This window comes from Xiphophorus hellerii, chromosome 15 (genome assembly GCF_003331165.1).
Source record: "Xiphophorus hellerii strain 12219 chromosome 15, Xiphophorus_hellerii-4.1, whole genome shotgun sequence".
Taxonomy (NCBI): Eukaryota; Metazoa; Chordata; class Actinopteri; order Cyprinodontiformes; family Poeciliidae; genus Xiphophorus; species Xiphophorus hellerii.
In genome coordinates, this window is record NC_045686.1 from 14,586,804 (window position 1) to 14,601,033 (window position 14,230).

Sequence of the window (14,230 nt, forward strand, 5' to 3'; positions counted from 1 at the left end):
CAACATGAGCACAGATGTGTGTTTAAAACTATTTTGCTGACCACTCTACCACCAACTACAACCAGAATCCTTCAATTTCTACAAAACAGGAAAAAAAACAAGATAGAGAGCAGCAAAAGCAAAAAGTGTACAGTAAAACTCAATTGGATATAATTATTTTTGTACGAAGAAACAAGATTTTGTGGATTAAGAATTAAATAATTTTAATCCTTGAGAACATTACTGACTACAAAAAAAAAAAAAGTCTGGGGAACAACACATGGGTCAGAGCCATGGGACAGTGATTAAAGCCAGACTTGCATGTTCACACACTGGTTTGTACACAGAAGCCTTGAAACACAAACAGCTTGGCTTAGACCTGCTTACCTAAAATGGAGGCACTCCGTGATCCTGGAGACCATTCTGTCCGTCTGTCTCGAAGTCCAATCGTCTGGGTTACAGGCCATGTTCTGGTAAATGGTGGTAAAACACTCACACAGAGACACTGTGGCAAGCGGATTAACCAGCAAGGTCAATCAGATTATTTTTTTTTTCTGCTCCTCCCAGTCTCTGATCCTTTGTCACTCCAACTTCTTTGGTTCCAGTATTCCCAGTTGGCCCAGTAACTCCCATACCTTCTTAAAGATGTTATCAGCCTCGCTGAAAAGGTCACAATCATGCATTTGGTAAATAAGGAGGCATCAGGCCTACACTGTTTAAAAGATTGATGACTGCTGTCAAAATGAAATGATTCATCTTAATGAAATGTAAAATCAAAAGCAACAAAACTCCAGATCCCCTCTGTTGGCGTTTAAACTGAAGCAAAAATATTAGAGGTTTGCTGTGAGTTGTGGCTCTGGTATACTCCTCATACTTGTTGGTACGCAAAGAAACTTTGTGACAGTTTTAAACAAACTGAACAGCTCAAACAGCTCCCCTTACTGACGATATGAGGACAATGAAAAGCCAAATGAAAAACTGAGGCTTCAGTTACATGTCTACAGCTACGTGGGACGACGGAGAATAGATGCAGACTGAGTCGGTCCAAACAAAGTCTCCCAGGTGTGTTTGCGACTCTTTTGAACAGGCTGCATTATTAAAGCAGGGTTTGTAAAATTCAACTCTCTTCTTTGTACTCAAGGTTTCCATTAATATTACATTTAAAAATGTCTGATTCTTCCAGATTTGGATTGACTTTTAGACTTTTCCAGGATTTTCATTTTCATACACCTGACATAAACACATTTAGGTTTCGTTACTTTCAAGTTCAAAACATTACGAAACATGAGATTTATCATTGTGAGGTATTTCACAGATTTTTTGGGGGGGGCATCTGAACTAACTTTCGACACTTTTCAAAAAGTCTGTACAGGTTGAAAAATAATCTTACAATATATGTTATTCCAACCTTAGATCAGTCTGATTTCTTGTAGTGAAAAATCTAAAGTATTAATGCTTTGTATGGCACCCAGCCTGGACCCAGTTTCAGAACAGAAGGTAGTCAACTGTCTACATCCCCAAAAACAGCAACTCAAACACAGGAACAGTCCAGTTGAACATGACATTCTGATGCACCAAACTAAACATAAATAATTTCATATAAATATAATTCAGAATAAATATCCACCCCGTCCCATAATTGTTTGGATTTTTTAATAACTCATATTCCATACTTTACTCAGCATTTAAAGAACCGAAAGGAAAATCTGAGAAGTCAGGAAAAGTGCATTTTTTTTATTTTATTTAAATTAACCTCAGGAATGATTCAAGGTAATGCAAACGTCTGACTTTGGCAAGAAAGAAAACATGAGCATATATATTACAAAGAACAGCAACCAAAAAGCAACAATCCTACTCATTAAGAAATGAATGAACAACGTGAGCAAAAACTACTTATACAGCTGGAAGAGGGGGACATGAACAACAAGCAAGCTGTTAAATCTTCACACCTGCAAAAGGGAATAAAAACATGATTTTAGTAAATTTCCTTAAAACGCTCACAACACCCGTCATTTGTCAACAAGGGCTGGTTAATTTGTCCAAATTCTTTAGTCCAATGAGGTTTTGATACAGTGGAAACTGTGTGAGCTCCTTCTTCCCAAACTAAATTAGCAGGAAAAAACAAGAACCTTAGTAATTTCTCATAAAAGTTCATTTTTACACCTGAAATCATAATGTCAAGTTTCAAGATTTCTATAACTCGCCTCCAGTTTAATCAGTAAAGTAAGACCCAAAAGCAGACAACTTCTTCAACAACTTATTAAAAATAAAAGTGGATGACTGATGAAAACTAAACCAAGTTTTAAGAGTTCTCAGTAAATATTACTGGAGCTCTCCAAGTCTTCTTTAGGCATACATTTACCAACAGCAAATGAAGTAGATCAGGTATTCAGTTACATTATTTGCAGTTTCAGTCAGTTAGCAAGACTTTTAACACAAAAACTAATCACAGTGAAGCCCTTCTTATGCAGTGTCTTGGGAAGGTATTCAAACCCAATCACATTTTCCATATTTCTCATGATAAGCAGAAAGTCAAAAGGCTAATTAGCGGGATTCCTCACCACAATCATTGCTCTGAGCTCCTCAGCTCCCTAAACATCTTGGAGTACATATCTTTTTCTTTATCCAAACCATCTTTATAAGCCCTAGGATGAAAACAAACAAACAAAAAGAAAAACTACATACAGAAGCCCAATCAGAAATCAAAGATTTTAGTATCAAACCCAGCTTTCAGAGGTATATACGCTTACGACAAAAAAAAGTTCCTGAAAAACTCTAAGCAACAATATCGGCTTACAGCGCTACTTTCTTCAGGAGGTTGTTGATGTCACTATCGAACGGCTTCTTCGACTGAGCCGCTATGAGGCAATCCTGAGCGCTCTCAAACTCCTGCAGCTCGTGGTAAGCCTGCGAGAAAAAATATAAACAAAATAACCAACAAATAAATCGCTGCACGCGCTGATCTGCTCTAAAGTTTACTCTTAACAGAAGCAACTGAGGAAGCAGATAAAAATCCAGGCTCTCTGCTTAACGGCAGATTTATCTCCCGCTTTCCAGACACTGCGAAGTTTTATCTCCATGCTTCAAAAGCAAAGCTCCATCCTGACCTGTCCACAGCGGAACAGGGCCTTTGTGTTGGCTGAGTCGATCTCCAAGGCCTTTTTGCCATACTTTAGGGCTTTTTGGGGATTCTCCAGTCGGAGCTCGGCGAGCGAAAGGTTCATGTAGAGCGGAAGCAGAGCCACCTGGATCTTCTCCTTGTCAGGCTCATTTTGCGAGTCCCAATTTCTCAGGAGAATTATCGCCTGTTGGCAAACCAGAGCACATATGAACGAGGCACAGTGCTTCGCTACCAGACACCGACTGACTTTTACAGTACCTGTTTGTAGCGATCCTTGGCGTGGTCGTATCGGCTTTGATTGAAGAAGCGGTTGCCAAAGCTGCGAAGTGTGTTGATGACTTCAACAAGTGTGGATAGAGGAACGCTGCTCTGCTCCTCCTGGGGACAAAAGCAGGCAGATCCACGATTTGTTGTAAACTTGTTCTTGAAGTAACGGTCCTTGGATTTCTGTAACTCGACTAAAAATACTCTACAACGTTCCTGCAGCTCTTTAATGCCCCAAAATGCTATTCTTTTCTAGTCTAACATTTCCACAGTTATCAGTTCTGATAAAATGGAGTGATAGACAATTAATGTGCAATAAGTTAGGGAATAAAGCCTGAAAACAGAATGTTTTTTTGTTTTTTTTTTCCGTTTGCTTCCAAATCTCCCATGTTCATTAATCAAATTCCACACTTTTCCTGACTGTATGGAAGCCCCGCATTAAAGTGGGAAAACAAAGCCTTTATGCACAGAGTCCTTCAACGAAATCCCACCGAGCTCATTGCAATAAACTCATCCACTTGACCCGAGTCGAGGTAGTCCAGGACGTGAACCTCATACAGAATAGCAGCAGCAGCCGGGATGAAGGGCGGACAGCCCATTTCTCCGTACGCGTACTGCGGTTGGAGCAGGAACCGAGAGAACTCCCCTTTCTTCATGGTCAACAGCCCCAGCTCCAGTCCGGCTAGAGTCACATCTGCAAATTAGGATTTCGATAGAAAAAATTATCTTCTAATCAGACAAAGATGGAAAGTTACATTAAAAATTTAAAAAAAATAAATACATAAATCATACCCCTTCCCAGCTTCATCATTGGAGGGTACTGGAGGTGTGAGGTGCTTTCAAAAGGTTGATTAGAATACTCCAAGTAACCCGAGTAATACACTGGAAGAGGATACAACATGCTAAACACCAGCTGAGAAATAGAGCATGAATCCCATATAAAGGTTTTAGATTGTTTTTTTGCATTGTAGCTACTTATTACTGAGGCGTTTTGAGGCACAGGTGGGCCCTCTCCAGGCTGGACCACCTCCTTCAGGATTCCTCCATCGCCCAAGATGTCATACATCCGCCGACTGAGCTGATCGAAAGGACTCTATAAAATAGAGGCGGAAGGATAGATAGCTAGGACTATCAAAATAAAATTAACAGGTGTTGGATTATTAAAAGGTTAGGGTAGAAATTCCTTCTGGTCCAGTACAAGAACCAGTATTTCAAACGTAGCTTCCACATTACTATTAATTAAAAAAAAAAAAGAAAGTTTTACAAAGTGTTTTGTTTTTTCAAAAAACTGTTTTGTGCCGTTTTATAGGTCCTGGATTCCTATTCAGTTCTAAATCCAACTGGGCCTGACTCAAAGCAATAAAACCTTTATTGAGACAGGCCATGCATCAAGCGGTAGGCGCCATCAAAATTTATTCAGTAATTGTTCTGACTTTTATGATAAACTAAATCTATTATCAGCAAATTCCTTTAATGATTCCAATAAACACATATAAACATGAGGTCTCTGAGCTCTATTGGTTCAATTAGGGTCATATTTAATAAGAGTCAGCTGTTAAAAAAACCAGAACCAAAATAAATGGGAATTGGGCGTTAAATAATGTGCTTAAAAATATACAATTAATATTATTTGAAGTGGTCCATATGCGAGACTCCAGTTTATTGTAATGCTTAAATACAAAGGTTCCCACAATAGTAAATAAGTTCGAAGTTGTTATGGGAACCGATTTAGTCTCCTCATGTAAAGAGGTTACAGATTAGCATCAAAGTTAAGTTTAGCAATCATCCGCGCTATATAGCAAATATAGCGCATACATTGAAATTTATCTACAACCACGTAGCTTAACGTAGTAACGTTAACACAAGGGGATATACGTTAATTTTAGTGTATTGGTTTATATGTGATCTTTTAGAAATGCTAATTAGCCCAACATGTTGACTTACCAGCGTGCTCATCGTTAGCCGCCTCCCGATGCTCGGTACTAACCCGTTTCCTGACATTTAGCGTCTGATAAAAAAAAAAAAAAAATCCTACAACCGTCTTCAGAGTTGTCCAGACAGTATAAAAAATGTTACTCGAGATGTAAAGAGGAGTAATATGTTTTCTTCTGTTTTTTTCTGGTTTAAGCTAATTGGTTCAGCTGACTCCTTGCACGAGTAGGGCTGGTTCAACAACTTCCTGCTCAGTTTACTGACCAATCATCTTAATGATTCAGGGTTTATGGAAATATTTTTATATCAAGTTGTCACTTTGCACTCAGCGTCTCAAGTTAACAGCATACTCAAAATACTATTTTAACAAATTGAGATTAAATTACAATACCCCCTCCCCAAATTATGTTTCCTTAACTTGTTGAAAAGTTTACAACATATCATGACGACCCAAAATGCAATAAATACAGAAACTGCGGGGAACCAAGACTGGACAGAAGGAATGAAGCAAAATGGACCCATAGATGGAGAAACAATTGGTTGGACCTTATGTGGATGATGAATTTCTTATGATTAGTAAACTTACATCTGTCTAATTCTTCAGTTTTATCGCCAATTTTATAACTATTTGTTCTTCCTTAGTGTAGTCATTTTAATGTGTGTGTCTCTTATGGTTTTATGCCTGTAAAGTATTTTTGTTTTACACTTGGCTGTAAGAAAGACGCAGTGTAAGTACTTTGAATTCAACGACTAATTCCATCTTAATGATTTGAGCTATGTTAATTATCATTGTAAAGCACTAAGCTAAACGTTTAGAATTTGGACATACATTTATTTTTGTCTGTCTGCATCAGTTTATTATAATTAAATTAGCATACCACACTGCGCATACAGCACCTCTGGTGCTCATACCACTCGTGGTAATCCTAAAACAAGTTCTATAAAGTATGCAGCCATTGAATCATTGTATGAATCATTTCTCTTGCCCACTTTTCAAAATGAGAAAGACAAGAGAACACACTACTAGAACATGATAAACTTTTCATAATGCTGCTGAACGCAGTCATTTTTAAACGCAAAGAAATTGAACTATAAAACATTCTGACTCATTGCCACATAACAGATTTTATTGCCCACGTCTTTCTTTATGTACACCTGATATTTTATTACAAAATGTAAGTCTGTTATGAGTTATATTCCTAAGTACAATGATGTCAGAAATATACATTAGCAAATAATTATCAATAGATTTATATAACCGTACAAATGTTTCAGCTATAAAATATTACCTGGTTCTGTCAAAGTTGGCTTATTGAAAGATGTCTGAAAATAAACAATACAAAATAATACCTTTAATGAGTAAAAAAGTGGCGTTCAATAGGCAAAGTGAAGCCATTTTAACAGTTCGGAGCAACCTACTGCCTAATCCATGTTATGAAGTACAAACAATATACATGCACGTTTTCTTTTATGTTCTTATCCGAAAGGCTTTACTTTGCTACACCATTATAAACATGAATTAAACAGTGAAACAGAAAGAGAACTGACTGGCACACTTCTGACCTGGGATTACCCATTAAGCCAGTTAAAAGCTTTCCTTGTTTTTATTAGAAGTTCTGCAGTTCAGCAGGATAGACAAAGTTGTTCCTGAAGAGTTTGTAGGCCAGGAGCTGCCCTCCGAATATCATCATGACCAGGCCAGAACCTGCAGAGAGATGGAAGGAGATAAATGGCAGAAGGCGACCAATAAAGAGGGAGCTTGAAAGGTCAGCAGCAGCAGATGAATTTGGAGGTGTGTTGGATGAGTCAGGGGAAAATGTCATATCTTCCTCAGACAGAGAGACAGCGATAGAGAGATTTTTTTGTGTGTGCTGTCCAAAAGGGATCGAAAAACTGATAAGAAGGCAGAAGTTGACATGCATAGGAAAATAAAATCCTTACCCAGAGCGATCCACCAATGCTCGGCAGAAGGGAAATCTGACATCACTGCAAAAACGCATCAAGATAATGGGTTTGAAAATGACAAACAAATATCAAAACTATTACATTATAACTGTCTTATCCTAGTGCAATTTCTTAATTATTTTTTTTTAACTCTTTGTGTGTGTATCTCTGCTAATGACAGCTGCTTATATAATCAGGTCTGCAATCCTATCAGTTGTCCTGGCCTACTCATCCACTTGTGTGCGCACGTGTGTGTTTACCTGCTACAGTCATCCCAACGTGCAGCAGCGTGACAGTTATTGCATAATCCCAGACCCACTCCTCCACAATCCACGCGAACACCAGCCCTCCTAAAACATAAGTCACTTCTGTGGAAATGACCCCAACTAGAAGGAAGAAATATTTTACTTAATTACACAGAAATTTCGTTCGACATTCTCTTGTCATGCCATTACAGAATGGAAACGGATCTCTGTGTCTTTAACTGACCCTAAAAGGTCTTCAATGTATTGTTTTTTAATTCAATGTCTGCCAAATATGCAAATGTTTTCTACTTCTTGGATTGTTGAAGTGTGTGGATGTATTTTAGCAGCAATTATAGAAACTGCTCTTGCCGGCTATCCATGCAAAATATATCATCAATCTTTAGCAACCTCAACACTGGAAGGGACTTATCATTAATTTTTCATATCAAATATCAGTGGTGCTTTCTTTGATGATCTGCACTTAAAACTATTTCTGTTTAAATGGTTCTTAGTTAAAGACATACACCTACCAGAGCGCTATTAGCCTTTGAAACTGCTCTTATGTTTGGTAGCATTGATGTAGCAAATTGTCGGAAACATCTGAGAATTTGAAATAAAAACATCACACAATTCCTGCAGATTTGTTGGCTGCACGTCTATGTAAGTTGCCATTCCCATTCGACCTCATCCCAAACAAGGACTGGATGAAGAAAACCCATTCACATGCTCTAAAACCAAGATGGAGACGATTTGCGGCGCGTTGCGTTACGTTTTCGGAAGCAGTCATTAGAACATTGCCGTTCTCCTCTGACCTATGACATCAATAAGACATTTTTATCCACACAACAGCCTGCTGTCTGGATTTTCTTTCTTTTTCATACCATTTTTTAAAAACCTAGCAGCTGGTTATGCTTAAAATCCCAGTTGATCAACAATGTCTGGCATAATTAGCCATGCTACATTGAAATTTATTTAAACCTCCTTTCTTTTCCATTACTTCAGCCTGTCGTCTTTATGACATCAAAAAGCACTGAGTTGCTGCCAAGTGATTGGCAGTGTTGCTATTTGTGTTCTAACAGCTGTTTCTAATAAATTTGCGGCTATGATGTTTTGTCAAGCATGAGTGGTAGGAGAATTGGAAGTAACACACTTCTCTAAATACTCATGTGTTATCTATTGTTGAATCCACAACTGCAACTCACCCAAGTATTTGGGGTTCTGCCATGATGGTTGCGTCGTGTAGTCAAATGGCGTTAACAAGCTGTTGATCTCGTGAACCCTAAAGAAATGACAAGAGAACATCGTCAAGCATGTCCAGTTTGTTTAGAAGAACTTTATCTGTTCCTTTTCAACCTGGCCTTTTTTCCATTGGCATCACCATTTGTATGTGAGTGTGTGTACCTGAAGAGTCCAATGCAAAGACTGACCACAATGTAGTAGAGAGAGTAGAAGCACACCATGCACATTAGCAGATTCTGCAGAACAACCTGCGAAGAGAGAAGGCAGTGAGAGCGATGGTGACCTATCTGGTAGTGTCATATTGAGTAAAAATGTAATAAATACAAGGTTTCCCCCAGAAATCTTGCTAAGCCCAGTGGTTGGGTGCTAGGGCAGTCGTTCTTCCAGCGCCCCGTCGTGTCTTTTTAGTTAAAAAATGTTTAAATTTGACAGGAAATATGAAAATATCACTTGATAATTATGTGTTATTGAAAGATTGGAAGATTAATACCTGAACACGAACAATGAAATCTTCAAACATGCAAATATTTTAAAAATACTTAAGTAAATAAGCAAAGCTTAGGCTGGTGGGGGCACAAGTAAAGCCTGGTGGCCCGCCAGGCTTATAAAACACTGGGGGAAACCCTGGAAATGTCTTCCTGAAAAACTATTTATTGGGTTTAGAGGTACAATAAAGCTGAATTTAACTCTATATACCATTGTTTTCTGTACTAAGCGTAAATAACAAGCAAATAAAAGAAGCCAAACATCAAATCTGCTTTATATAAACAATGATTTGACATATTTAATACTTAATCCATATACACCCAATGTCTTATGTATGCCCCAAGCTGACAGAAAATGTATGCACCTCCATTTCCCCTATTCTAAGTGACCTAGAAAACATACACTCCTGACAGGAGACAGTCAATGTCCAGCTAAATCCTGCTTTCATAGATGGCTGCCTTCAGCCCTAACAGGAAATGAGCTACATGACTCCCCGGGAGCAGAGATAAAAGCCCTTTTCTCGTGGCTGACATTTCAGGTGGCTAAACACAGGTGTAACTAATTATTTTATTAATGAGCTCCATTCCACTCGGGTGGTTCGGTGCCAGGCCTCTCTGGCTTATCGGCGCACCTTGATGGAATGGGGGTCACCGGTAATCTTATTAGTTACACTTGTGATTTCCTGCTGGGACAAGTCAAATGTCTACTGTGATGCAGGGTGAACAGAGTAGACCTTACAGTTTTCTAGGTCAAATATAGCCATCTATCACTTATTAATTGTATTGTAGGGTCTGATATTTTTACTTTTACATTTAAAGCCTTGTATTATGTTTATTTTATTAAGATTAACATTTCTATGAAAACATAAAACTATGTACGGATTAAGAAAATTAAATATAAACAAAGAAACTGCACAAGATAATTGTTGTGTTTATCGTTAATTGGTGACAATTAGCATGTTTAAGTTAATAGAAATTGAGCACCTTGGATTAAAAATAAATTGTATTTAGAGGATTATAGGGGAATGTGTAAGACACCTACAGCAGGTAAATAAAAATGTCACTATATAACCTGCTCATAACATGCATTTTTCAAAGCATGAACACAACTCGCCAAACTCTGGAGCTGTGTTTGTCAAGCTGGCTGGTCAAATTTAGACGTCAAAATTGAATGCAAGCTTTTTCTGCTCCCATTCTGAAAAATGGGAGCTGAACTTGTTCAGGCCCAGTTTTAGCCAAAACAAACACACTCAAAGTTAGTTTGCCTCTCTAAGTCTTTCATTTTTCACTGTTCATTCACATTTAGTTGTAGCTTAGACAGAAGATAATGCAAAATGGTCAACTGGTGTAGGTGCCAACAGGTAGCTGGAAGCAGGCAGCATTTCCAGAAAAATCTCACCTAACCTAAAAATAAGTTTACATTTGCAATACTAATTATTTGTTTAATTCCTCTGCATGATGCTAATATAGCAGACTGACGATTTCAGTTTGAACATTTTTGCTGTTATTTCATTTTTTAGACTATAGTAAGCACACCACTGTTCAAAGGTTTAAGAGTTGAAAGAAATAAACTGCATAAGGCAAAAGTGAATGCTGTCCCAAATTGACTCTGGTTTTAACAGCTACAAATGTGTGGGTGTTTGTAAAACCACGAAATGCTAATGCCTTCAGACAGCTAAACACCTTTGGCTAACTCTTTGTTTTGTTTGTCTGCCATCTCAATAATAGACTTTGCAGCTTTTCTTTAAAAAAAAAAAAAAAAACCTAGGAACAAAATTTTCAGATAAAATTCTAACGTTCTTCCAAGTTATATCGACAGAATCCTTCATAAAAACCTATCCATTATTGGATGTTTGAAAAACACTGTATCATACACTTGTTTGCTGTTTGCTACAGTCTACAAGTATAATGAGGATTAACTTCTGTAATTAAAGTTAACAAAACGGAATTACCTAATACATGCAAGGGTAACATGCATTAATATAAACACAACTAAAACAATAATCGTTGGCTAAAACCGATGTTTACCATCAATAGTATCGATACAAATGTCCACAGAGTCCTCTCAAACCAACATTGAAACTATGATAACATTTTATTTGTGAATAAGTAACTTTTTCTTCAATCCTCCATTTTTATATAGCTCTCTGCTATATGGTTTTCTATCCTTACCCAGGTGTCGCTGGGTGTAGTCTTGAGGAAGAAGGGTCCATGGCGTTTTATGAGTGTGACTCCACAGCAACGACAGCAGTAGTCCAACAACATGAATGTTTGCCGGTCTAAATGAGTAAAAGCAGCCTTCATGTGTGTTTATGAGTCCCTGAGAGCATCTTGTAGGGAAGCAAGGAAGGCGGGATTGGATGAAATGAGATTACTGCTAAGAAGTTGGAGTAAATCCCACATGGGATAAGACACATAATGCTTGTGTGGACAAATACTCATAACCCACAATTAGGTAGTTGGCTTCAATGCTTTGTTTCACATGTGCAATGGCACACAAACTTCAGTTTGATCCTCAACAGGAGTCAGACATTTAAATAATTTAAAGAGAATAAAATAAGACAACTTATGCCATGCATGACAGTCAAACATTTGCCTTAAATATAATTTACAAGTGGAATTTGGTACAATTTGGCTTTATTTTGATGTCTGATCATGTCTGCAAGCTTGAAAGCTCCTGATCTGAACATTAAATCAACCATAAGCAACATGAACACTAGATGGCAGGATAGCCTGCAAACCTTTAGAAAACTCCATCCAGTGGAATAAACACAAGAACAATTCATTTCAAGACTCACATATGCACAGTTTTGACGACTATAGATGGAATTTGGATCATAAAGATTTTATTCCTATTATTTGCCCAGATTAAAGCTGAAAAGTGTGAAGCGACGAAAAGTGATTTCTCAACACAGAAACCATAGTGACCAATATAAATATGAACACTGCCGTTTTCTGTTGCCCCCCGTCCCCTCCGGAAATAGCCAAAAGAAACTTAACCGTTTGACGTCATAACATGCGTACGTAAAGCAAATGCACGTGCTCCTTTGTGTGGGTTTGGGGTTCACTCGGCTGCCACGGTAACCTGCATCATTGTATCCATGGTGACGGCAGAGCAGAGGAAAAGGAAGAGGGGGTTCCATGAGGAGTAAGGTAGGCGTCATAGTCGAGCATCCCTCTGTGTGTACACACTGTGTGAACCGTGCCATATTTTGTTGCTCTGCGACTGACGAGGAGCGACTCACGCTAATCTTTATTTTATTCCTCTGCATCATGCTGGATATTGTCAAGATGCCAGACAGCATTGATGTGGTTTTATCCGGAGATGCATGTGTTTTAGGTATTTTCTGTAATAGCAATGAAAAAAAAAAAAAAAAACAAGCAGTGAAAAAGCAGCAGCTACAATAGCAGACTGATAATTACATACCTGGATCAAGATTTTATAAAAAACAATACTCTGGATTTGTTGGACAAAATAAAAAACAATCACTTAGAAATTTTGCTGTTCCCCACCTTTCATGCAAATTTATGCCAGCAAATCCACTAACGGATTAATTAGACTTTATGTTGCCATAAAGTTTACCAAATTTTTTCTTTGCAGGAAAAAAAAGATATCTCTGGACTTCTTAACACTATCCGACTAGTTTTTAAGAGAGACAGACTCAAAAAGAGCTAGTAGAGCGCTCTAAAGATGAAATAAAAAAAACATAAAACCACTAAAGCTTAGTAATTAACACATTCTTTTATAGTCACCAATCAGCTGCAACATTGAAAGCTACAACAGGTAAAGTGGATGTGTGGCAGCTGGAAGTAAATAAGCTGAAAAGGATAACCTTGAAGTTTTGGAAGCAAGAAAATTGTAAAAGTGTGATCTCTGTTTAGATCTTTTCCAAGCTGGAAAAATTTGAGGAGGTATTTGTCTGATTCATCACTTAAAAATCCGAAAAATAAATCACACAGTAAATCTGGAGGCCTGCAGTTTAAAAAAGGGGACTGATAGAGACAGGTAAACGGGAGTCTCTATTTACAGAAGTAGGGAGTTTAAGCAATAAGTTTCCATCTGCAGAGACAGGAACGTCTTTCTCCCAGATTGGATTTATTTTAAGGTTTGTAAAAAGTAAAGCATCTGGAGAGGAAGAGATACTCTGGGGAACATTAAGGCTCATTGACCCACTGTAAATGTCAATGAGGGGCGTCTAAGGGGTAGAGGTGCTTTAATTAAACTACTGGGTGCACACTAACAGAGAGAAATGCATTAGTCAATATGACCCTTGTGCATCTCTCTTTGGTTTCCCATGTTCTCATTTCAATATTCTAAAATCCAAAAACGACCATTCAGAACAACACTTTGTTCAAATTATTTCCCCCTGTGTTTCTCTGGTGTCTTTTCTTCACTTATCACTCCTCGATTAAGTAACACTTTTTCCTTTTAATTGTTCCACTGAACACTCCCATCCACAGCTGCACACAATAAGTGCAACAACATTTTTTTTTTTTTGCAATTCTCACGACTCTCTGCAGGCTTGTAAACAACAAATATAACAGCTAACAATGCAACGCTTTGTTTCTCTCCCCCACTCCCCCCTCCTCACTTTGCCTTTTTCCCACACTCTGTCTATATCTTCCTCGTGTTCTGCTCCTTTCTGTCGCCTCTGTATGTTTTCATTTTCTTTCCTGCATGGAATGTAAATACATAAGCTGTGAACTGACCAGAGGCTTCAGCAGGGATCTCAGCTTTCTGCTGATCCTGTCTATTTTGTTAACTATTTTTGTTTTTTTAGCATTTCACAGAATGCGAATGTGTGAGATGGGGGACGTTTTAGTAAGTGTAAAGGTGTGAATGTCACTGTCACATTTAAGGTCAAGGAAAACATTTTACAGACCAACTGAAACGCCTCAGTCGTGTCCAAGCCTAACCTCTCCGTTTGTCCATGTGCGTGCTCAGCTGCCTTTGGGGTCTTTCTTTCTTTCTTTCTTTTTTTCTCATGAATCGAATCCAAGCCACTTAAAATAAATGATAG

General features: G+C 38.0%; 2 protein-coding genes across 5 annotated transcripts; both read right to left on the bottom strand.

Moving 5' to 3' along the window:
* Positions 1-1,703: 1,703 nt before the first annotated feature.
* On the bottom strand, positions 1,704-6,319 carry fkbp6 (FKBP prolyl isomerase 6). Of its 3 annotated transcripts, none has more exons than XM_032585837.1 (8): positions 5,309-6,319; positions 4,340-4,457; positions 4,157-4,246; positions 3,856-4,058; positions 3,359-3,478; positions 3,087-3,284; positions 2,777-2,886; positions 1,704-1,928 (listed from the first exon to the last, which is right to left on the bottom strand). In XM_032585837.1, the coding sequence occupies exons 1-8, from the start codon at positions 5,363-5,365 to the stop codon at positions 1,838-1,840; spliced, it is 987 nt and encodes a 328-aa protein (XP_032441728.1). In that variant the 5' UTR covers positions 5,366-6,319; the 3' UTR covers positions 1,704-1,837. The 3 variants fall into 3 exon arrangements, with proteins under 3 accessions (XP_032441728.1, XP_032441727.1, XP_032441726.1); XM_032585836.1 differs by adding an exon at positions 2,541-2,624 and having other exon boundaries at positions 4,340-6,319; XM_032585835.1 differs by adding an exon at positions 2,541-2,624 and having other exon boundaries at positions 4,157-6,319.
* An 83-nt stretch (positions 6,320-6,402) lies between these two features.
* tmem244 (transmembrane protein 244) lies at positions 6,403-13,708 on the bottom strand. Of its 2 annotated transcripts, none has more exons than XM_032585839.1 (6): positions 11,382-13,708; positions 8,887-8,972; positions 8,688-8,764; positions 7,501-7,590; positions 7,238-7,282; positions 6,403-7,001 (listed from the first exon to the last, which is right to left on the bottom strand). In XM_032585839.1, exons 1-6 carry the CDS (start codon positions 11,511-11,513, stop codon positions 6,904-6,906), a joined length of 528 nt encoding a protein of 175 aa, XP_032441730.1. In that variant the 5' UTR covers positions 11,514-13,708; the 3' UTR covers positions 6,403-6,903. The 2 variants fall into 2 exon arrangements, with proteins under 2 accessions (XP_032441730.1, XP_032441729.1); XM_032585838.1 differs by having other exon boundaries at positions 7,501-7,626.
* Between the last annotated feature and the right edge of the window lie 522 nt (positions 13,709-14,230).